Source organism: Antrostomus carolinensis, unplaced genomic scaffold, assembly GCF_000700745.2.
Source record: "Antrostomus carolinensis isolate BGI_N321 unplaced genomic scaffold, ASM70074v2 scaffold30206, whole genome shotgun sequence".
Taxonomy (NCBI): Eukaryota; Metazoa; Chordata; class Aves; order Caprimulgiformes; family Caprimulgidae; genus Antrostomus; species Antrostomus carolinensis.
This window is the reverse complement of record NW_010320301.1, coordinates 18,858-42,331: the sequence shown is the minus strand read 5'-3', so window position 1 is coordinate 42,331 and position 23,474 is coordinate 18,858. Positions and strand designations below refer to the sequence as shown.

The 23,474-nt window shown below is 41.1% G+C and overlaps 1 protein-coding gene across 1 annotated transcript in view; it reads left to right on the top strand.

Annotated features, from left to right (window-relative positions):
- The first annotated feature begins 4,901 nt into the window (after positions 1–4,901).
- CBL (Cbl proto-oncogene) overlaps positions 4,902–23,474 on the top strand; it is a 33,182-nt gene continuing 14,609 nt past the window's right edge. Inside the window, exons 1-3 of the mRNA XM_010169556.2 lie at positions 4,902–5,143; positions 21,805–21,951; positions 23,295–23,451. Of these exons, the coding sequence (XP_010167858.2) occupies positions 5,118–5,143; positions 21,805–21,951; positions 23,295–23,451 (330 nt within the window). The 5' untranslated portion in view covers positions 4,902–5,117. The remainder of the gene's footprint in view (positions 5,144–21,804; positions 21,952–23,294; positions 23,452–23,474) is intronic.

The following is a 23,474-nucleotide window of genomic DNA, read 5'->3' as shown; positions in this document are numbered from 1 at the left end:
TTTTTTACTTTCACAGCTTCAGATCTGCATAGCCTGTTTTTGGCTGTATACCCTCTCCACCATGATATCTCACAAGACTACTGTTGTATTTGTCACAAGTTAAAAAATAACCTCTTTTAAACAGGCACTGACTTCCCTGTTTTGCTTGTTGGCAACATCCAAAAGCTCTTAGGCATAGACTTAATCTTTAAAGTCTTAAAGAGTTAGTTGTTAGACTGATTTGTTCAGGAGGAAAGATTTGGCTGTGGAAAGCCTTTCAGATTTCAGTTAGACTTTAATTGTATTTTGCACGCTTAGGAGAACACATCTGAATTAAAAATCTTTTTAGTAGTGTAGCAAACTGCCAGGCAAACACAGTGCTCATGAAACTTAGGGTGAGAAGGTCTAAATGAATGGCAGGTGTTGAAAATGGGTTAGTTTTCTGGGCCAAATAAATTAAATTACAGATACAAATAAAAAAACCCAACCAACTTGAGTCCATGTTTAATAGATGGTAGGTTTGCCTTTCAGAAATGTGTGCTGTATCTGTGTGCGTAGAGTACATTGATGACCTGATTCGTTAGTCTGCATAATTAGCTGGTGTTGTCAAAGCATTTGTGCATCTCTGTTTTCAGATGTGACTGATGAATTTCCTATGCAAGTTGATTCTTGTCTAAATATTTTCCCCTGTAATGTTCTCCATAACCTGCCTGACGTATTTCTGTATTTCAAATTCTTTTGCTTGAAGTTATAATTTTTGTCAGTACTAACTGTTCCTCCTGCAGTCGCGTGTGGTCACGTATAGTATGGACATAGAATAGTCCTTTTCATCACTGTGCAGCAGGATGTTCACCATCACCTGAATTAGGTGACGTTTGTGCCTTTCTCTGCGGAATAGAACATGTTGTCAGAGGTCTTGTGAGCCTGCAAGCTTGCAGGGATGAATAGCACAGTAAGAGACACAGCAACTTCCTCGCAGTGTCTTCAACCTACTAAAGTGTATAGATTGGTTCACAGAATCACAGAATGTTGGGGATTGGAAGGGACCTCAAAAGATCATCCAGTCCAACCCCCCTGCCAGAGCAGGAACCTAAATGAGATCACACAGGAAGGCGTCCAGGTGGGTTTTGAATGTCTCCAGAGAAGGAGACTCCACACCCTCCCTGGGCAGCCTGTCCCAGGGCTCTGTCACCCTCACTGGAAAGAAGTTTCTTCTCAAGTTGAAGCAGAACCTCCTGTGTTCCAGCTCACACCCACTGCCCCTTGTCCTACCATTGGGCATCACTGAGAAGAGCCTGGCTCCATCCTCATGACATTTGCCCTTAACATATTTATAAACATTAATGAGGTCTCCCCTCAGTCTCCTCTTCTCCAAGCCAAAGAGCCCCAGCTCCCTCAGCCTTTCCTCAGCAGGGAGATGCGGAGGAACTGCTGTTAATTTGTTTTTATCGTACTCACTCATCACTGTCTTTAGCAAATAAAGCAGTGTTTAGTGTAAGAAAAAATGTATTGACTGGTGAAAACAATTTGTATTTTTTTTTAACCAGAAGGGTGAGATTACAAATCTGTCCTTGCAAATGTGGTCTGGGAAGCAGATAATGCAGACCACTTGAGTTCATTGCTGTGGATGGTGTTTGAAGAACAGGTGGTGCAGTTACAAACCGCTCAGGATGAGGTATAAGGGATGTAGCTGAAGAATAGTAGAGTCCATCTAGTAAGATATGGAGGAGAAAGAGGACAAGCTTTGAGATAAACCTTCTCTAAACAGCATACAGGTGCCATTCAGTTTCTAAAACTGATATAGTCGAATGCCACTGCAGGTGGCATTAACTGTGTAACCTGACTTCATGACTTTAAAAAGCTCATGGTTCTTGCTGTGTTTCTCAGGTTCTCTATATATTGTGCCTGTGACAACGCCCTGTATATAGTGGCACTGTGCTAGTTACCCTTTATTTGTGCAAGTCTAATGAAGCAGTACTGAAGAGAAATATCTGAAATCCAGTGATGAGTCGAGGCAGAGCTGCAGAACCTTGAGGGGAGAGGTTCAGTTCCAGGCCTAGAAAATCTGTGTGAGACTTTTTTTTCCTCGAATGAGTAGATAACAGATTCTCTCCTCAAAACTGAGGAAGGAAACTGTTTTGTTTTTGTTTTTGTTTTAATTATATTCTCCTCTTGAGTTTGGAAAATGAAAATTGGTGAAGTAAATTTTGGGGTTCTTCACAGGGTGACCTCTTAGAATCTTTGTGCTAAGCTTGAAATGTTTTATTGGTATTTCTAAAGCCCCAAAAAATGTTTCTTTAAAAAAACTGGTTCTCGAGAGAACAAAGCATAAGACGGGCAAACTTGGATGAGTTTGAATGGTAGTTTAAAAACATGGATTGCTTGTATTTGTTGCCTTCACACCTAATCAAAAATATTTACTGCTTTTTGCTCAATTTCCTTCCACATTGCTGGTCCCTGTGGAAGGCAGGGTAGCTCGCTGAGGGGCAGCTGTTCCCAGGGCTGGGAACATTCCTTTTGATGTTGTCACCATGCTGCAAGTGCACATGTAGAGAAACAAGCAAAATGCAACTGGGTTTGTTGCTGCTGTGTTATAAAAACTGATCAAGTTTGCTCAAGAGGCAGCAGTTAACGTAGCTTTGTTTAAATGCTTATCTTAGCTAATTTTGGTCTACTTGATCATAAAATCACAGCAGTTTTGGGTTTTCTGTTAACTATTTGAGGTATCTTTGCTGCACGTCACCACTTGGGAAACATTTTCCAGAGGCTGTGAGAATGAATGGTTTGCAGAACTTGATTCTGCTGTGAGGAAATTTTTCTAATTGATATTGAAGTTTGTTACATTTCTGCCATGCAGTGGATCTTCTATAGCTGAATATTTTTCAAGGGGTAACAGCCAAACTGTTTTCTATTACGGGTGACTGAGAGAGGTGCATACTCTGACTTGTGTGCTTGCTTAATGTGTCTTTCTCACAAGAGCTGACTGTGTAATAATTCTGGTTGAAGACAATATTTTGTTATCCATAGCACAGTTCAGCTGCAGCTGAGGAGCACGTTTAGAACCTGTTCATGCTGCAGAGTGAAAGTAGTTTTATTCAGGGGACAAATGTCTTGACTCCATTTGTTGATGTGGTTCATTGTACAATGTTCACGGGCTCCCAGGAAGCAGCAGTTGAGGCATCAGAATCAATTGGATAAGTCAGTTGTCTGTCCATCCATCTCCTTATCTAGATCTCCTGATCCTTGTCAGCATCTTCAAAATGGAGGGAAAACTTGGTAGGTTTTTTACTATGTATTCTTGCAGAGGCTTTTTTAGGCATGTAATTCTTTTAATTGCAGTCAGATTTTTCTGTTTTAGTTTTGATACACCGAGTGCCTTCCTATTTACTGAAATTTAGTCTCTCTCAGTCAGCTCTTATTAGAGGCACTACTGCAAGACAGATGTAATTGAAGATGTCACTTAACTTGATAAGGTTGCTTTTGCATATGCCCTGAATGGCAAAGTTAAATGCTAAAGCACTGTTTCGGAATAAATTACTTTGTTTGCCATCAGCATTTAAGTGTTTAAGGGAAGTGGGTGCTTAAGTATGCATTGTAGGGAGCTAGTCAATTCCTCTTGAAGGTTTCACAAGGCTTTGTGGAAATGGTGAGCTGCAGAAGGACATTAGATTGTTCTTTTACTTTTTCCTATTCACTTCCCTTAAGCTTTGTGTTCTGCAGTGCTAATTGTTTGATACCTGTAATACCCTTATGCCTGCAAGTGTCATTAGTGTAGACTTCATTCGTATACTTGCTATTAAGCAGTCAGATAACATTTGTTGTAGTGATTATTTTATCAACGATCCAATAAAATCACTGTAGATGGCAAAAATTTGGGTTGATAGCTTAAAGTTCTTAACTTTGAGAATATATGATCTCGCTGCTAGAATAGAGACTATGTGGCTTGGAAGGAAGAAAAATGAGATATTTAGTTGTATGCCAAGCAGAAGACAGGTTGAGCTCATCTAATAACCCTTTAATCTAATTACTAGTATCGCTTTGGATGTGGTGTTATTAAAAAAACCCAAATGAACCCACAGAAATTATTGTGAAGAATCTGGTTTTGCTATGAGATTCATCTAATGGAAGTTAGAAGCAAAGTTGATCCATAACAGGGCTCACAAGTTCTTGCAGGCTACACTTCTACCCAGGCTTCTCTTACCATATCTGTTGTGCTGCAGCTTGTTGTTCATTCTCACACAGAAAAATTCCTTTGTGTTTGTTCTTTCTTGATGGTCGTCATTATCCATAAAATCTCCTGTTCCTTTTAGTCTTTGTATGTATTCAAGGAGGAAGAAAAGGAGATTCTTCTAGCGCTGTTGCCTTCAAAAATTCCTTTTGAAATTCCTGAAAAATTCCTGAAAATTTCAGCCTGGGAATGCTTACTGGCATCAGCGATATCTGTAGCAGTGGAGCTTCCTCTGTGGATGTATTTGTCCTGAATATATGGATCGGTGTGAAAAGTCTCTTTTGCAGCTAAAATCAGGGCAGCTAGGCAGGTAAAGTTCTGCCTATGGGCATCTTCAGAGACTGAAATGTCAGACTCTGTCAGGAAGTACTAGACTCGTGTGGTAGATTAACATCCTTGCCATCTACAAACTCTGTATTGAATTTTCTTGAATTCTGCTTTTGAAAATGCAGTTGAGGTGAAATGCAGCCTCATGAAATATAATTCTATGTATGTTGGGAGTTTCATCAGTCCATAGACTCGACTCTTTTATGGGGGCTGGACTCCCTATCTGAACTCAAGCAACAAATGCAGTTTGTTGAGAGTAAATGTTGTCACTGTATTGTGTTTGTAAGTGACACCGAATTGTGTTTAAGTAACTGATCACTACTTGCTATCTTTAAGTTTTAAAAATGGTCTTTTCTTCATTAACCCTAGGTGGTGCGTTTGTGTCAGAACCCAAAGCTGGCGCTGAAGAACAGCCCACCCTATATCCTAGATCTGCTCCCCGATACTTACCAGCATTTGAGAACCATCCTGTCACGCTATGAGGGGAAGATGGAGACCCTGGGAGAAAACGAGTATTTCCGCGTATTCATGGAGAACTTGATGAAGAAAACCAAGCAGACCATCAGCCTTTTGGAAAGAGCGGATGTATGAGGAGAACTCTCAGCCTAGGTAATGGGGAGAAATGTTTTCAAATATTTATGATATAAATTTGCTTTAGTGAACAAGAGCTTGAACAAATACCACATGGGAACAGGTTGCCCAAGGAAGTTGTGGCTGCTCCTCCCTGGAAGTGTTTAAGGCCAGGCTGGATGAGGCTTTGAGCAACCTGGTCTAGTGGAAGGTGTCCCTGCTGCTGGCAGGGGGGTTGGAACTGGATGATCTTTAAGGTCCCTTCCAATCCAAACCATTCTATGATTCTATGAAATGTCTGCTGGTTGATACAGTGTCTGTACAGGAAAACAGACTTTGAAGAGATTTAAGTCTAAGTGTAGAGTTTTAAGTAAAATGTACTTGGGTATGTTGAAATCTGAGAGCAGAGTACGTGTTCAGAGCTTGTATAGTTGTAGTTGTTGTATAGCCTAGTTCAGGTTATATTATATAGTTCAGCCTATGCTATATATAGTTCAGCCTATGCTAGGTTAATATAAAGAATGAAGTCTGCTATGAAAAGGTTTTGCAGTCCTTTGCATTCTCACATAGAGAGTGCCTTGTGAGAAAGGATGATAAGGTTCAGAAGGATGTTTCTAGCAATTGTAGGAAACAGTAGAAGGTTTTATGTTATATAACAAAACAGTAATCCAGACTAAAAATTCTCATAATTGGTCTTTATGCCTAACAGAACTTTTCCTTTTTCTGGAAACAGAAACTGTCCAGTATTTCTGGAGGTGGATGGCAGGGAGTAACCTTGTTTTGTGGGAATAAAACATCTTACTAAAACCCCATACATTGGAAACTTCATACTTAAGGTAGATCAGGGTGTCCCATGTGTTAACTCTTATTTTCTTCAGAAGGCCATAGGTGAGAACAAGGGACATCTTCAAGGTGAACAGCACTTACTAAAAAGGATAGTTCAAGGTAGAAACTTCAGTTGTATCTGAATATAAGGCTCTCTTGAACAAAATAGCATGAATTTGCTGAGCACTGTACTGTACCTGAAAAGCTGTTTCTTTCCTTCATCCAGCTTTAAGGAAAGAAGAGCCAAGGTAATTTAAGAATAGAATAAAGCTCTGAAAAGGTTAATCTTGTGTGTTTGTCTAACCGTTGGTTAGGCAGCAGGTCTAACGGACAGAGATATCCAAAGCAAAGCATACATTTGTAACTTTAAATTCATGTCAGGATTTTGGAAAAGGTGCTGAATTTAAAAAAAAAAAAAAAAAAAGAACAAACAGTGGAAAAAAAGCGAAAACCACTCAGTGGCTGAAGATAAGTGCTCTGGGGAGAACATGTGGTTAACACCCTGGCAACTATTTGCTTGACTTACTTGGGGGAGCAGGGACAGCAGAGAAGTGCTGACGTGTTTCTGGAATAATATTGAACTCTATGTAGCATATTCTATAATACTGAGCTCCAACAAAAAACTCTGATGGTGCCTCCAGAAGGCATTGTTAATGCTGTTTTATTTTTCACTGACAGTGCTGAAGAATGAATTAAGAAATGGGAGTTTCTTTCTGGGTTGTTGTTTAACATCGTTTCTTTGTGAGATGATACGACTGACTCTTAGGGTTTGTTGAGACAGGGTTTGGGGAGTGTAAATATGGTAATCTTCACATGGTACACTTGCTTCTTTTAAAAGTGTAGTTTTTTTTCTGTATGAGTCCTTCAGGAATTGGGTTCAATGTAATGTGCAAACACAAAAGTTAGATATAATGTTATCCCCCCCCGACCTAGGGAGGATATGATTCCTATGGGCACAGTTGGCTCATTGCAGTTGAGAAGTGGGTTTTGGGAGATGCTGCTAGCTCAAATTTTCAGAAAATCTTGTAGAAGATAAGGGATGTAACAAATGTGGGGAGAAAAGAGTTCATTGGCCTGGTATGTTTTGAGCATGAGGCAATACTTGATGGAAAATTGAGGGGTTTTTTAGCCTTTACTTAGATCGAAATGAGCCACAGTATGAAAAGCACTTTTTTACTGTGAGTAAATTTGATTACACTGATTAAAATTACTCTCTGGGTCTTCTACTGGAACTGGTCATTTCCTTGTGTCATCCTTTGCTACATTAAGACAAGACTGTGAGTGATTTTTTTACAGTGCAGTGAGATGCTCTTAAAATATTTTAAGTAGCATTTATCTTGAAAATGGTTTTGTGTGTTCCTCCAATGTAGTAGAGTTGATGTTCTGTTTCTGAACACTTGCTGTTGCCTCCAGAAGTGAGCTAAAAGGGTATATTAAACCTTTTAGAATTTATCTGTGATATTTCTGGTTAACTCTGTGTGTGCTGCGATCTATCCATCAAAAATATGGACTGTCTGATAACTAAATCATAGATAGCTATTTCAACCATAAATTCAACATCTTGCCCCCAGTTTCTTGTTTTCTCAGAGAGAAGCAGAGAGAAATTATTCCAGAGAGTTTGTAGTCAAACTAATTGACAAAAGAGGGCAAGGGGAATCCAAATCGATAGATGTAAACTTCAGGAGGAGTCCAGTCGAGGCTTGCTTTCTCACAGAGGTGATGGGAGTCTTTGGGGAGTTGCTAATTGTGCCATTTAGGAATAAACAGCTTACCAGGGAAGCAACTGTAGTCAGACTTGTAAACAAACGGGGAAAAGCAGAATCGTATCCTGGCTGGTCTCAATTACCACTTCCTTTGCTTTTCACTCAGCCCAGGAAGCAGCAGTCACTGTTTTGTCATAAAGGGGAAATATGAGACACCGTTTTACTGGTGGTGGTAATGAGCATGGTAACTTTCTCAATTCTCTAATCTGTCATGGAAAAGAAAGAGGTTGGAGTAGTCAGTGCCTATGAATGGCTGTACCAGTTCAAGAGAGATCTGCACAGAGTGGCACTTTTGGTTCAGCTTGGCATTCAGGTTGTTCATCCTGGAAAAGAGAAGGCTCTGGGGTGATCTTATAGCGGCCTCCCAGTACCTGAAGGGGCTACAAGAAAGCTGGGGAGGGACTTTTCATAAGGGCAACTAATGACAAAACAAGGGGAAATGGGTTTAAACTGAAAGAGGGGAGGTTTAGATGAGATATTAGGAAGAAGTTCTTCACTGTGAGGGTGGTCAGACACTGGAACAGGTTGCCCAAGGAAGTTGTGGATGCCCCCTCCCTGGAAGTGTTGAAGGCCAGGTTGGATGAGGCTTTGAGCAACCTGGTCTAGTGGAAGGTGTCCCTGCTGATGGCAGGGGGGTTGGAACTGGATGATCTTTAAGGCCCCTTCCAATCCAAACCATTCTATGATTCTGTTAAATGCTGCACTTCCAGTGTCAGACTTCGAGGTTGTGTGAGCTTTTGGAACCTGATTGATCACTTGAAGTGCTATTTGTTTAATCTGAAACTTAGTTAAATGAATTTTGCCATAAATGCACCTTTAGATTTAAAATGTATTTAATGTAATTTAAGGTGAATAAGTTAGTTTGCTGCTAATGTTCATCTGCAATGTTTTGAGAACTTGTCTTTAAAAACCTAATCTGGTGAACTGGGTGCTGCGAACAAGGCTAGAAAAGGCTCATGTGAGCACTCGGATGTGGGTGAGTGTGTGTTCCTTCAGTTTAAAACTAGTCATAGAGCTGTTAAAACTGCATGCAGCTCTCCTGTGTCATACCTTAACCGTCAGCCTGCTGAAAGCATCCTCCTGTTGTGGCTAACACCACGCTTAGCTGAGCTCCAATGCTGTGAAGACTCAATAGCTTCCTTTCTCCTCTTAGGACTGTAACGGCTGTTTTGCCTCTGTACCGCTGTGGTTTTGATGTATAGTCGTTCAGGTTAAATTGTTCCTCTCTTGCATAAACTCATACTGCGATTTTTGTGAGGAAAACTCACTTATTTTATTAGGAGAGCTTTGAAGATGCTATTTAAATTCTGCTTTAGCTCACTTCCGTATCTGTTTAAGAATTAATGCTGTTGAGGGTGCTTTTAAAGCTATGTATGCACTTCCTGACTAATAAGTACACGCAGTAACTTCTAGTTACTGTTTAAAGACTGAGTTTTAGAAAGTAGATCAGAGTCAGCTGCGTGACTTGTGAGGAAGTGTGGGTTTTTTTAGTGGACATACTATATCACTTCTCTGAGTTTTGACAGTTTAGGAGCTTATATGGGTTGTCTTGGCTAAGAGGTAGGTTGGCCTCTAAAAACAAATTATATATTTGGGGATCTAGTAAAATAAAGTGGTAACATCTGCAGGCTTTGATACTGGAATCAAATAGTATTTTGAGAGTTAATAATTCCAGGTATTTTGTCATATGTCTGCAGTAAGGTAAAGGTAAGTCATTCAGTAATTGGTTGGCTGTGCTGCAGTAATTAGCAGGTGTTCTTGGGGTGCATTAGAAGGGGTGTGGTTAGTAGGTCCAGAGAGGTTTTCCTCCCCCTCTACTCTGCCCTGGTGAGGCCACATCTGGAATATTGTGTCCAGTTCTGGGCCCCACAGTTCAGGAAGGACAGGGAACTGCTGGAGAGAGTCCAGCACAGAGCCACCAAGATGATGAAGGGAGTGGAGCATCTCCCTGCTGAGGAAAGGCTGAGGGAGCTGGGGCTCTTTAGCTTGGAGAAGAGGAGACTGAGGGGAGACCTCATTAATGTCTACAAATATGTTAAGGGCAGATGTCATGAGGATGGAGCCAGGCTCTTCTCAGTGATGCCCAATGGTAGGACAAGGGGCAGTGGGTGTGAGCTGGAACACAGGAGGTTCTGCTTCAACTTGAGAAGAAACTTCTTTCCAGTGAGGGTGACAGAGCCCTGGGACAGGCTGCCCAGGGAGGGGGTGGAGTCTCCTTCTCTGGAGACATTCAAGACCCGTCTGGACACCTTCCTGTGTGATCTCATTTAGGTTCCTGCTCTGGCAGGGGGATTGGGCTGGATGATCTTTTGAGGTCCCTTCCAATCCCCAACATTCTGTGATTCTGTGACTCTGTGATTCTTGAGGCTGTACAGATTTCCCAAGCTGTTGGTTCCTATTCTGTAGAGATCCACGGTGCCTTCTAATGCAAAAGCCTTTTTAAGACTTGTTGCTTGAAGTTATAAAAACAAAACAAAAACCCCTCAAAGGTGGAATTTGTAGCCCGTATAGCTGAAACATTGCAATAAAAGAAATCCTGTAGAGGGTCCTTAGCAGGTTTATATGCAAAAGAGAAAGCTCCACCTATTTAGCACTGAGTAGCTTGCTGTGCTGCCTGCAGTGGTGAATATGTGACTTTTCTGACCCTGTAAATATCACAAATGTCTTGAGTTTACTTTTTAACTAATGATAACAAAAACTAGTTAAATATACATATTTCTTTTCCTTTAGTGTGTTGGTTGCATTGATTGAGCATGCCCATTAATGCGAGTACCACAACTGCTCTGAACATGCTGAACTTGCCTAAGCTCTTGATTACAGTTTGATTTAGAGGCTCAGTGGTTATGTTGATATATTTTTTTGTTTCTGTTCACAGAAAGCTTTACTTCTCCAGACCTCTTACTTGCACAGAGGAGCTGTCATTCGTCAGCTTTCCCCACTACACACATTACTTATTGCAGCAGCTTTTTTGCAGTTGTGTAAATAGATTATACTTTATGTAGCAGGACAGAAGAGGATCAGGGGTAAGAGTTGTCTGTTACTTGGGAAAGGGTGGCTTAGGCTGCACTTTTCACCAATGGATCAAATTTACTGATTATGTTAAAACAGTCTACTATGAGGGAAAATTCAGCAAATTTATCTTCTAAGTAGAATCAGACAACTGCAAATGTTTGCACATCAGAATGCAATTGTGTAAGCTGGAGGATCAGGGTTAGGTGAAAGGCTGAGGAGAAGTAATTTTGCAGGATGTGGACTGGCTGTTTAAGAAATAGCACAAGTTATTTTGCTAGTTCAGCTTGCCTACTTCAGAAAACAAACTGTTAACAAACCCAGTTAACAAAACTTAACATTTCTGTTGAGGATAAAATGAAGTTATGCAGGGAATATTGTAAAATCTCTCCATATAACATGGAGTTGTAAAAAAGGTTTGGGAAGCTAATCCATATTTAACTATCATCTTTCTGACAATATCCTTGTGGGCTGCTGGCTCAGCAGGATATCTATCATATTCTTCTCTAGCTCCAAAGTGAAGACTTACTGATTTGCACAGGAAAAAGCTACCAGTATTTAATGTCTACTGGAAATGACCATGTATGTCTCTAAAGGGGAAGGAAATACATGAAGAATGACTTAGAGAAAAGAAAAGGGGAAAAAAAAAAGTTGGATTTTAAAGAGGAAAAAGTTGGAAAACACTTGTGCTAAGCTATGAACCAGAAAAGCCCTCTGTGGGGAGAGGGTAGGGGGTGGGTAGTGCTCTAATTTCATATTTTAAAAGTGCTTGTGCACACTCCTGCCCAGTGAAAAAGAGATAGTATAAAATGTGGAACTCAAATGGTGTGTGGTGTGTGCAAGTCCTCTTTCTGTCACTTCCTTCTAATACAGCTAAGACAAAACCCACTAGTGTGAAGTCTACGTCTGCATTTAAATTAGAACATCGTAAAGAAAAGGACAGGCTCCAAAGCGGCCCAAAAGAAAGGTTTCCTTGCCAGGCTCCAGCATATGAACACTAACTAACTGCTTATTACCCAAGAAGAAATTCATTATAATTTAAATGTTATTGGAGAGAGGAATGTGAATTATTTCTTTTTAATTTGGCTTTAAATTGCTAGTTGAGGTGATAGTTGTGGAACTTAAATAACACTTAGCACAATTGGCATAAGCTTGAGTTTATTTTAGTTTTCTTTCCATCAAAAATTGGACCACTATCTTGAAAATCAATTTATGGACAAATGTAAGCATTCAGATAATAGGGAAGTAAGATTTTATTCTTCTTTGCTCTCAGAGCCTATAACATTGTTGTGTTTTATGGGAGACTAAGTCTGTGGACTTGATGTTGTGGGTGGAAGTGCAACCTTGTCATTTAGTTTCATAGAATCATAGAATGGTTTGGATTGGAAGGGACCTTAAAGCTCATCCAGTCCCAACCCCCCTGCCATCAGCAGGGACACCTTCCACTAGACCAGGTTGCTCAAAGCCTCATCCAACCTGGCCTTCAACACTTCCAGGGAGGAGCAGCCACAACTTCCTTGGTCAACCTGTTCCAGTTTGTCGTAATTATCATTTGAAATATGGATAGATTTCTCAGGCAAAAAGGTGTTACTGCTACTTGGCAACCATATCGTGTCTCTTGGGTGCTTTGCTTGTGTATTAAGGGCTGAGATGCAATATTTTGGATTTCTGTTGATTTGAAGAAGTCTGCAGTCATGGCCCTTTTCAGCCAGAAAACAGATTGTGTTTTGGTGCTTGAAAGCTTTTCTGAACTCTAAGATAGTGTTGAAAAAAAAAACAACTCATGTTGCTAGGAGGTCCTGAATAAAATTAGTCCAGCTGCTTCCCAACAGTTTGAAGCAACACCTTGTGTAGTGTTAGTCTGTGAACTTGCTGGCTTTTGCCTTTGACCAAGAATGGACAGAAACATCTAATCCTGTCATTCAAGTATTCCTGTTTCCACTTTGCTGTGGTGGTAGGTGAAGTCTTGAAGTTGCAGAATTAACCAGGTGGTTTTACAGCTCTATAAAGAACGAAACAGTGAAGCCTGTAGTTCTTTAAATGGAAAAGTGTGTTTGGAGATGAACCTTGTATTAAGAAGAGGTGATAAACAAGTTAAGTGTTTCCTTTTTTCCAAAGGCTGCTGGGATGAGCTAGCCTACAAAAATCAATGTAGCATTAGCTGATGCTGTAAAATTCTGTAGTACAAGCAATTAATTTGCTGATTCTAAAATGTCTGTTTTGCTGTTAGTCTGCTGCTGTCTTAGTTGTCCTGTAGAAATACTGGCAATGTTAGAGAGCACTGGCCCAGCATAACTTTGTAAGGTGACTTCTGCTGAGCCAGTAATAGTTAAATGGGATTTCATTCACTTCCTGTGTTGCAAGTTTGGTTGAAAGTAGTTCCGCTGTTTCTATTTTTAAAACTGATTACTGTGTGTAGAGGACTCTGAAGCTGTCTCTGGGTTATAAAAGACATCTTGGGATCACCTCAAATGTTTCCACTTACTGCTTATATGTGTAGGCTGGACTTTTATCTTAACATGAAGAGCGTGCAGAAGACTTCTTGCTTCTGTGGGTAGCAGGATATAAGATACAGTTGTTCTGACAGCAGATAGCTGGCTGAAATTGGGTCTAACTGGTCATATCTGGTGCATAGTTCGTAACATCTGAAAAGTATGTCATATGATAACCTCACACCTTTATGGTTTCTGAAAGGTGCATTTTACTTGTTGAGAGCTGGCTTTTGAAGGGATTTTTAGCTCTTAAATCTTCAAAATATCAAATTATAACATTTAAAGTAGTTACAGAAAAAAAAATAAGTGTTTCCAGGACCCAGGAGCTGTGGGGTTTGGGTGGTGGTTTGGATGGGTTTGTTTGTTTGTTTTTCTTAAATAATGGAGCTTTTGTTTACCTGTAGTGGATGCTAACCCTGAGACCTAAACATCATCTGGTTGTAAGTGTGTAATTCCAAAGTAACTCCAGAAGTGAGAGGGTAGGAAACTTGGGTTTCCTTAGTTATAATTTCTTGCAGTAGTGTTTAGTAAGTGGATAGTATTCTACAACATGGAGCACGTAATAAGGAATTAGAAATTCCCTAGCTGTAATTCTAGCTTCCAGAACTTTCTGTCCTTCAGCTGCTTCACCTGTAAAATGAGGTTAAAACTTTTTTTGTTTGCCTCAGAAAATTTAACATGATCAGAAAAGTGTCAAAGTCTTGAGAGAAATCTTATCCATCAGTAGGGTCATTGAGGTGTGATTTACAGAAAAGCAAACGTGAAGCAGTAATTGCTCAACTAGAGAAATAGTTACGATGTGCTTGCAGCTCTGCATGTCAGAAACTTACACCGAGAGCCACTGGAGACATGAGATTGTGATACCACAGAACCCATGTTGGACTGTGAGTTGTTCTAAAAAATACCGGTTTTCAGCTGTAGCAGTGGATCACAGGATCACAGAATGTTGGGGATTGGAAGGGACCTCAAAAGATCATCCAGCCCAATCCCCCTGCTAGAGCAGGAACCTCAATGAGATCACACAGGAAGGCGTCCAGGCGGGTCTTGAATGTCTCCAGAGAAGGAGACTCCACACCCTCCCTGGGCAGCCTGTCCCAGGGCTCTGTCACCCTCACTGGAAAGAAGTTTCTTCTCAAGTTGAAGCAGAACCTCCTGTGTTCCAGCTCACACCCATTGCCCCTTGTCCTACCATTGGGCATCACTGAGAAGAGCCTGGCTCCATCCTCATGACATCTGCCCTTAACATATTTGTAGACATTAATGAGGTCTCCCCTCAGTCTCCTCTTCTCCAAGCTAAAGAGCCCCAGCTCCCTCAGCCTTTCCTCAGCAGGGAGATGCTCCACTCCCTTCATCATCTTGGTGGCTCTGTGCTGGACTCTCTCCAGCAGTTCCTTGTCCTTCTTGAACTGTGGGGCCCAGAACTGGACACAATATTCCAGATGTGGCCTCACCAGGGCAGAGCAGAGGGGGAGGAGAACCTCTCTGGACCTATACGATACCGATAATACCTATCTCGACACCGATAATAATACAGTGATTGGAGTGTGTTTTCCCTCAGTTTAACTGAGCAATTGTCTCACTTCCAAGCCACCAATTTGTAATTCTTTTGCCAAACAAATGTAGAATTTCTGAAGAAAGGACATGGTGCGTCTGAGTTCCCCTGTGTGAATGAGTTAATTCTGCAGCTCTGTGAGGACAGAAGCTATGCATCCTCTGTTCTAGGAGGTTTCAGTCAATGAGTTCAGCGCTAAGGTGTCAGATTCTCCCATGTCCTCTGTAATGCTGTTTCCCTTAATTTTCCATTAGAATAAATAGATTTACTTCTAAAAAATGCTCTGTATTCATTCTTCCAGTGTACTGAGATTGCATTTCTTGTTGTGAACTGCATTTTTGGGTCATGCCCCTTTAAACAACCAAGTTGACTTGTAGAGGCCTTTCTCTTGAGTTTTGAATAGGATGGCTTTACAGTAACTTAGGTCCCTCTTGAATCTTCTTCATTGGTGATGTGTAATTTTAGCCAATTTGGTGCTGTTTTTATGAAATAAAGCATTTTCTCCAAAGTGTGTTGTAGTGAAGTCAATTGAGTCATGTTCAGCTTAATTTTGTTTTGGGGCCAAGGTGGAGGTGTGGCTGTGTTTGTCTTGGCTTCCCATGAAGAAATCTTTGTTAAATTCTATTCTTAGAGAGGCTGAACATTACTTGTGAAAACCTGGTGTTCACAAATGTAACTGAAGTCAGTGGAAGTATTAATACAAAAAAAAAAATCCCTTTGAAAATCTGGTCATATATAAGAAATATGCACAGTAACTTTGGAGAAGTGAAGGATTTTGTAGTTGGTTGTCTTGTATTATAGCTCTTAATTCCTCTGTACAGCAGTGCTGGTAGTATGCTTTCAATAAAATGGGCTTTACAGGTGGTACAGTATGCACATGTCGAATTATGGCATGTGAGCACAATATTGTGACTAAATCATCTCCTGGCTATGTGTGAGGAACAAAACTATACTGTGTCAGGTGGTTACCTGTGAAGTAGTTGAGAAATAGTGGAAGAAAGCTGACAGTGGCAAAAATGATAGTACTGTATTAACATTGCCTTGAGGTAAGGAAGGCATTTTAGTCATGAAGCACGTTAGGTACTGTATGACTTTGTAACTTGAATTTATTTAATCATGTCAACATAGCTGAAAGAGGCAATGCTCTGATTAAAACTTGCCCTCTGCTGTTAATGGCTTTGCAAGACAGCCTTGGAAAAGTGCTTTTGTCCAGCAAACAGGAAACTGCAACAGAAAAGTCTGCCCTAAGGTCTGGGGGAGGCAACAGCATCAGAAAACCCAGCTGGGGCCGGGGCTGCAGCAAAGAACTGTGGAGCAAATGGAAGTGCCTGCTCGACCTTTTGGCTTCTGCTAAGATGCACGGAGCAAAAACAGTCATGAAGCAGGAAGGAAGTAGCACAACCACAGCAGAGGGGGCACAGAGGAGGGAGGACGAAGGAACATGCCTGTTCAGCCTGCAGAGCCGCCGGCACGCCTGGCCCAGCCTGGGGGAGCTGGCTGATTAATAAGCACCGACTAACTGAAGAGACAGTCTTGCTTCATGCTGGGTTTTATTCCCCAGAACAGTTGCTTGAGACCTGCCTCCTTAGAGCCCTGTCAGTGTCAAGGGAGCACAATTTTACGGGGGAGTGTAATTGCAGCTAAACAGGATCTGGTGATGTTTCTGGGCTGTTAAAGAAATGGGACTCTGTTAACGTTGTGTGTATAAAAGGAATAATGCCTCCACCTCGAACTGCCTATGTTTCTTAGTAAAATATTTGGCTACTGTATAGAGTGGAAAAATACTTGGCTTTCTAAGCTTTCACTTTTTATTTGTGTCCTTGATTCACTGGCTACCACTAATAAGCTGAACACTTTGCATGTATGTGTGAAAGCTCTCACAGGAACATGAAATCCTACCTAAACTGTAGCTGTTGCTTCGTCTCTGGACCTAACCACTGACCAGAAACATGCCGTAGTTTTTTGTTTGAAGCTGGTACAGGTGTTGCCCTCAGCTCAGTTGCAAAGAGTGAGGAGAACCAACTGGTGTGGCCTGCGGTCCCTGGGTGCCATTTTCAAAAGTGCTCATACGACAGGTGTTTAAATTCCACTGACTGTCAATGGGATTTAGAGGCTGAAGTCGGTGATTCCCAAACTGTGGTTGGCATACCTTTGGTGCAACTCTTGGTAACAGTATTTGTGTTCACAGAATCACAGAATGTTGGGGATTGGAAGGGACCTCAAAAGATCATCCAGTCCAACCCCCCTGCCAGAGCAGGAACCTAAATGAGATCACACAGGAAGGCGTCCAGGCGGGTCTTGAATGTCTCCAGAGAAGGAGACTCCACACCCTCCCTGGGCAGCCTGTCCCAGGGCTCTGTCACCCTCACTGGAAAGAAGTTTCTTCTCAAGTTGAAGCAGAACCTCCTGTGTTCCAGCTCACACCCATTGCCCCTTGTCCTACCATTGGGCATCACTGAGAAGAGCCTGGCTCCATCCTCATGACATTTGCCCTTAACATATTTATAAACATTAATGAGGTCACCCCTCAGTCTCCTCTTCTCCAAGCTAAAGAGCCCCAGCTCCCTCAGCCTTTCCTCATCAGGGAGATGCTCCACTCCCTTCATCATCTTGGTGGCTCTGTGCTGGACTCTCTCCAGCAGTTCCCTGTCCTTCCTGAACTGTGGGGAACCCAGAACTGGACACAATATTCCAGATGTGGCCTCACCAGGGCAGAGTAGAGGGGGAGGAGAACCTCTCTCGACCTACTAACCACAGTACAGTACCTACTAACCTTCATTACAGTGTTTAGCTAAAAGTTTGAAAGAGGGCCATCATAGTCTATGAGAAACATGGAAGATTGCTGGAGCTTCGGGGACAAAAAAGTTTGGGAATCTCCGGTCTGGGAGAACACTTGCTTCTGTTTAGTTGAAGCAATGGGGATGAGGGCAGTTGCTGATGTTACTAAAAATAAAATACGACCATAATCTGTATGATTCTGTGATAATCACTGAACTTTGATATGCCAATAAGAAATGTTTGCTGTAATTGCAAGCACTTACTTGGTCTGTATTAATTTACAAATGTGTAACTTGGCTTGTTAAAATAAAGAAGTGAATATTTGCAAAAAATGACGGTAACCTTAAGAATGGAAAATGTTCAGGTATTAGAAACTTTTCTGGAAACAAAGTCCCTTGGTGTGTGTGTGTAAAATCATTTGTTCATCCATCCTTAAGCCTGCAGAAGTTCTTACTTCTCTTGCTGAAGCCCTTCCTGAAGCTCCACTGAGGGAGGGGGCTCTTAGGCAGAAGTCATAAGCAGTTGGACACATGGATATGCCTTGGATACTTGCAGTGTTAACTCTTGCTTTGTTAAAACCACACACTTGTTCACTCAGCTTCTTGTTTGAGGGTCAGAAATGCATTAGTGCACTTGCCTGATCATACCCAAATTTTCACACTCCGCTGGGCAGCACTGGGAGGGTGTGTATGTGAAATGTCTTTCCTTCTGTCTAACAGATATTGCATACAGTAGTTTAAAGCATGCTTAGAATTTTTTTCACAAGTAAGACACGATTTTTTCAAACATTATGAGGGCTAGCACGCCAGTGCTAGCTTGTGCTGTGTACCTAAACAGCTTTAGGATTGCTAACTTTGTGGAAGTCACTGGACACGAATGCATTGCTGTGAGATGCTGCTTAACCTGCTGAGACTGCACACAAAGATTGCATGCTCAGCCTTCAAGGAAATTATTCAGAATTTAATTCTTACCAATTACTTCCGTGTTAGTGTAACAAAATAATGAGCAGTTTTAGCTCGAGCCTCCATTTTTATGAACTTAGTAAAAAGAAACACTACCTCTTTTTGGCTTGAGTTTTAAATGGATTAAATGATTCATAAGGGCATGGTGTTTGTTTGGTTTTTTGGGTTTATTTTTCCCCTTGCAATGCAATAAACTCTCGTCTTTTCTGTAATTTTGGGGAAGTGAGAACTTTAAGGCGACAGCTTGGGGAATAAGCTTTGCAGCTACACTCTCTGATTTGCAATTTTTCTAGTGTTTGTAAGCCAAAGGCATTGCAGGGATGAGGTGGGAACCTGCCCTCCCAAGGGAGGGAGGGAGCTGGAGTGTGGGTTTGCAGTTAAATCATCTTCTCTGTAGGGTTAGCCAGTAGATGTGCCTTAGAATCTGAGCTTTCCCCTGGTAAATGCAAAGTTGTTTAGCCACTGCTGGAAAGAGGAATACACAACTTTGAGTTACTTAACATTACACCAGGGGTGGGGAAATGCACAAACAGATACTACTGATAAGGTAACGGCCTGGCTTTGTACTGCTGCTGCTTCTTCCTGTATCCATGCATCCTGGTCCTGAAATACTGATCTTAAATGTGATTGTGATCCCATGAGAAGCCATTACTTTGCTGTTCTGATACACACCCGATCCTGTATAGGTTTTTTTTTTAAGATACACTGAATAAACCTTCCTAACAGCAGAAGGTGAGGAATTACAGTAGTGTTCCAAAAGTGCAGATGCAAGGTGACTGGAAATTGTGAGACACTAATAAGGCAAGGGGACTTTCTGACAGCCCCTCTCTGTGGAGGCCAGTCAACTGACAAAGCATGTTGAACAAAAAAGCTTTTCAGTCTGTGTTTATAGAATCAAACAGCCAAGTCATATAGCTGCTTTAAAATACATGCAGTTTGAATGTGTAACGCATCCAGTAGGGAGCTGCTGAATGGAGTAGCCTACAGAAGAGCATCTGGGTGGTTTTACTGACGTTAATCTTGAGCACCTGTTGTTATCAGACATGTATGAAATGATAAAAGACAGAATCCCTTGCTGTATAGCTGGCACCTTCTATAAGCATTTTCAGCAGCTTTCATTGCTGAGACACAAATTAAAATGTAGTTGAATAAATGAGGAGAGGAGAGGAGAGGAGAGGAGAGGAGAGGAGAGGAGAGGAGAGGAGAGGAGGAGAAGAGAAGAGAAGAGAAGAGAAGAGAAGAGAAGAGAAGAGAAGAGAAGAGAAGAGAAGAGAAGAGAAGAGAAGACTACTGTCAAAAAAGATTTATAGTTTTGGGTCCTGTATACCTTCTAGTCTACCCAGACTGTATCATAGCATGGAGAACGTGCTCATATGGAGCTGAATAAAGGGTAGAATGTATATCAAACAAAGTAGGTCACTTCAAATTGAGTTTGGACTCTACGAAAGTATGACGTGGAGCTAAAAGACGTAAGCCTAGATGTCCAGGGAAATTTTTGCAGAAAGGCTGGAGGCAGTTACCCATCTCCTTTAGCTGGAGGTCAGTTCTGCAATCAGACAGATTGACAGGATAAGTACTTCAACTAGGAATAGCATGTCTGGAGCAAGTAGTATCTGAAAAATATCCAAGATTGAGTAAACTGGAACCAATCCAACCTGAATACTAGATATTGGTGAAAAACTGAAACTGAGGGGAGCTTCATCTGCTGCCAAACACAGCTATCTTCAGGGACGTGGCACGCTACAATACTAGCATACTTAGTAAGAGAGCTTGGAAAACAAGGCATTCAGAAAATACTGTGTGTCTGAGGATCCTTCTCGCCCCGCTCTGAATGGTTCAGTATTTTGCAGTCTGCAAAACAACTTGTTGCTCAGTCTGACAACAACTGAGTCTGTACAATGGCTTGGTGGTTGATGCAGTCTTCTGACCAGCTCCGAGTCTGTTTGACATAACTTAGGAAGTTGTCCTTTCCCACGTGACAATAGTTCCTTTTACCTTCAAGCATGTGACATGGGAGTGAAAAAAAACCTCTGGCCTAGAACTATCCCTGTCTCTTTTCAGGAGCTCCGTTTTCCTGGCATCTGGAGAATGTAATGGAGTGGAGGAGAAGAGAGTCATCCTTTATTTGGATACAGGAATGAGAGAAAGAAGTGCCACTAGTGAATAGATTTTTTTTTCCCATCTACAAGTAGATGACAACCTCTTTAGTATGTAATGGTGCTATTGTTTAGCTCCTAAGTAGTAAGATGGTTATTTTGGTATTCCTGTAGAGCTACAGACACTGATGCTTTGAAGAACTCAAGCTAGCTGTATTTCTGCATAGCATGCTTACGACATAGTAGTTGCTTAATGTAGTTGGTAAGACTACAAGGAGGGAAGAAGCAGTTCTGGGCTGCAGTTTGTGCTGCTGGAATTAGATGCCAATCCAGTGCTAGTTTCTTGTGAAGTGTGTAACCAAAATGCTCCCAATGTGTCTGCTCTGACAGGCAGTAGTCCTCCTGTCCTTTATTTCTGGAAATCCTTTGTAGATTTATTAAATCTGAAGCAGAGAATATCTCTTCTCCTACTTTCCAGTTAAGAAAAGGGCATACCCTGATGCACTAAACCACTCCTCATATATAAATGTCATCAGTCAGAGAATGGACTTGGGGTACCAATTTGTAATTCAGATTGGATAACATCTCAACATACTACATACATACTACATACAACAACAGGGTTGAGCACCCTGCCCATCAAGGTTCTGTATGTAAGTTATTACCATTTTAGAAAAAGCCTACAGGTGTTTTGATCTTCCCTTGGGAGCTGGGCCTTTTTATTATCTCAGACATTCTCTGAGCAAATCTGCTGTGTTGGGACCCTCTGGAGACCTGGAAAGACATTTGGCTTACGTGATCCAAGGCACTAGTAGTTTCCTGTGCTCTGATAAGGAATTTTCAGACCCAAGAGCAAAGGAGTCTGACGAGGTTTTGGCTGTGATGATGCTGTTAATAGATAAGGTCTGAATATTGGCTTTAGTCATTTTCCATGAATGTATTTCCTTTAAGGGGTTTGCCTTGGAAATAACCTGCCTGCCTTAAAGAGCTTATGCAACATTAGTCATTGTGGAAAATGTCTTGACAAACACAGACCTTGCGGGTAAGTACCATGTGATGGATGCGTTCTGAATGCTGTGTCAATACTTGAATAGGTGGTCCCAAGTGAGAGTTTTCTAAGCTGGGATACTTCTTGAATTGCAAAACATTTCTGTTTTGTTCAGCATGGCTAAACCACGGCTGTCTTTTCTAAAAGAAACGTTTGTTTTTGTGATCCTTTGTAGGCGTAACCTGACAAAGTTATCCCTCATATTCAGCCATATGCTGGCAGAACTCAAAGGTATTTTCCCAAGTGGCCTATTCCAGGGTGACACGTTCCGGATCACCAAGGCAGATGCTGCAGAATTTTGGAGAAAGGCTTTTGGTGAAAAGTAAGTTTCTAACTGTGCTTAAAAATAGAGATGTGGGAACAGATTGCACATGGCTCTGTGTATTTTTAAAAATTCTGTTTTGAGGTTCAGAAGGGTCTTGGTCAGGTTAAAATGAACGATGGGAGAGACCCAGTAGTCATTTGGTCTCCTCTCTGGGGTGAGATACAGGATTGTTCCTACGTTGTATTTCCCAGTTCTTTGTCCTGTCTTGTTTGAAATGTGTCAAGTGACGGATCTTTCCCTGGGACACTCTTGTATTGTCACGGAGTTTCCTTTGATTATTAATCTTAAATTTTCCTCTCCTTGATTTAATTCCTTAACTTGTAAGTAAGTACCATGAACTGTACACAATAATTTGCTTTCTTCTTCCACAGGTTACCATGCCCTCAGTATTAGTTGTCCTTTAGCTAAACTATTATAATACATTTGTTTCATCTTCCTTCCAATTAGTCTTTCCAATCACTTAGTCACCTTTCTTCTCTGAACTTGTCAGTTTGCATAATAGCTTTGTTAAGATAAAACAAAGGAGAAAGTGAAGTGCAATGTATATTTACATGCAAACTGTTGAAATGTCAGTTTTAATTTTTGTATCTAATAAAACACTGACTAAATTAACTGTAGAGGTGTCCACAGCAGTTTTTGAGGATTAAAGTTCATGGAATTGGATACCTTTTTTCTAACTTAAGGTAACTAAGGTACTTCACATAAAGAGTTAATTAGTAGCTGTTGGAACAAAAAAGCAATAATATATTTACTCATGAATAACACAGTTGTCTGAAGCTAGGTGTGTTCTTTCTGTGTTTCTATTCCACTTGCTATTCTAAAAGGAGGAAAATATTCCTTTAAACAGGAGCCTCTGTTTTGGCTTCTGATTATCTTACTTCTCCAGTTAATCTGTCTTTAGAGAATTGTTGCAGCTTTTTGATTTTTTTTTTTTAACTGTCTAGACCTGTAGTAAAAGACTTATTGTTAACTCCTTCTCTACCAGCTGCAGCATTATGAAATTCTTATCAAGTGTTGGTTTTATACAGCCCAGGGTACATAAAAGTGTTGATGTGGTAGGACTGTAGAAAGAGGGAAAGGAGACAGCAGAGCTGGACTTCAGATTACAAAATTTTGCATATGCAGAGAAAATTGTCTGAAGTTCATTTAGCTGCTCATTTTCTGCAGTACCAAGAAATCTTCTGCTTGTGTGACACGAATAAATCTCTTGTGGCTAATTCTGATTTTCCTCTCTTCCATTATCATGAAGTGCATACTCACAAAAAAATAAATGTAGAAGGTGTATACTTGGTGGTGGTCTGCAGACATCTGACATTTACAGATGGCTTGGTTTTCCCCAGGACTATTGTTCCTTGGAAAAGCTTCCGTCAGGCCTTGCATGAAGTGCATCCCATCAGTTCAGGGCTGGAAGCCATGGCCCTGAAATCAACAATTGACTTGACGTGCAATGACTACATTTCAGTATTTGAATTTGATATCTTCACACGACTTTTTCAGGTAAGAATTGAGGAATGTGAATC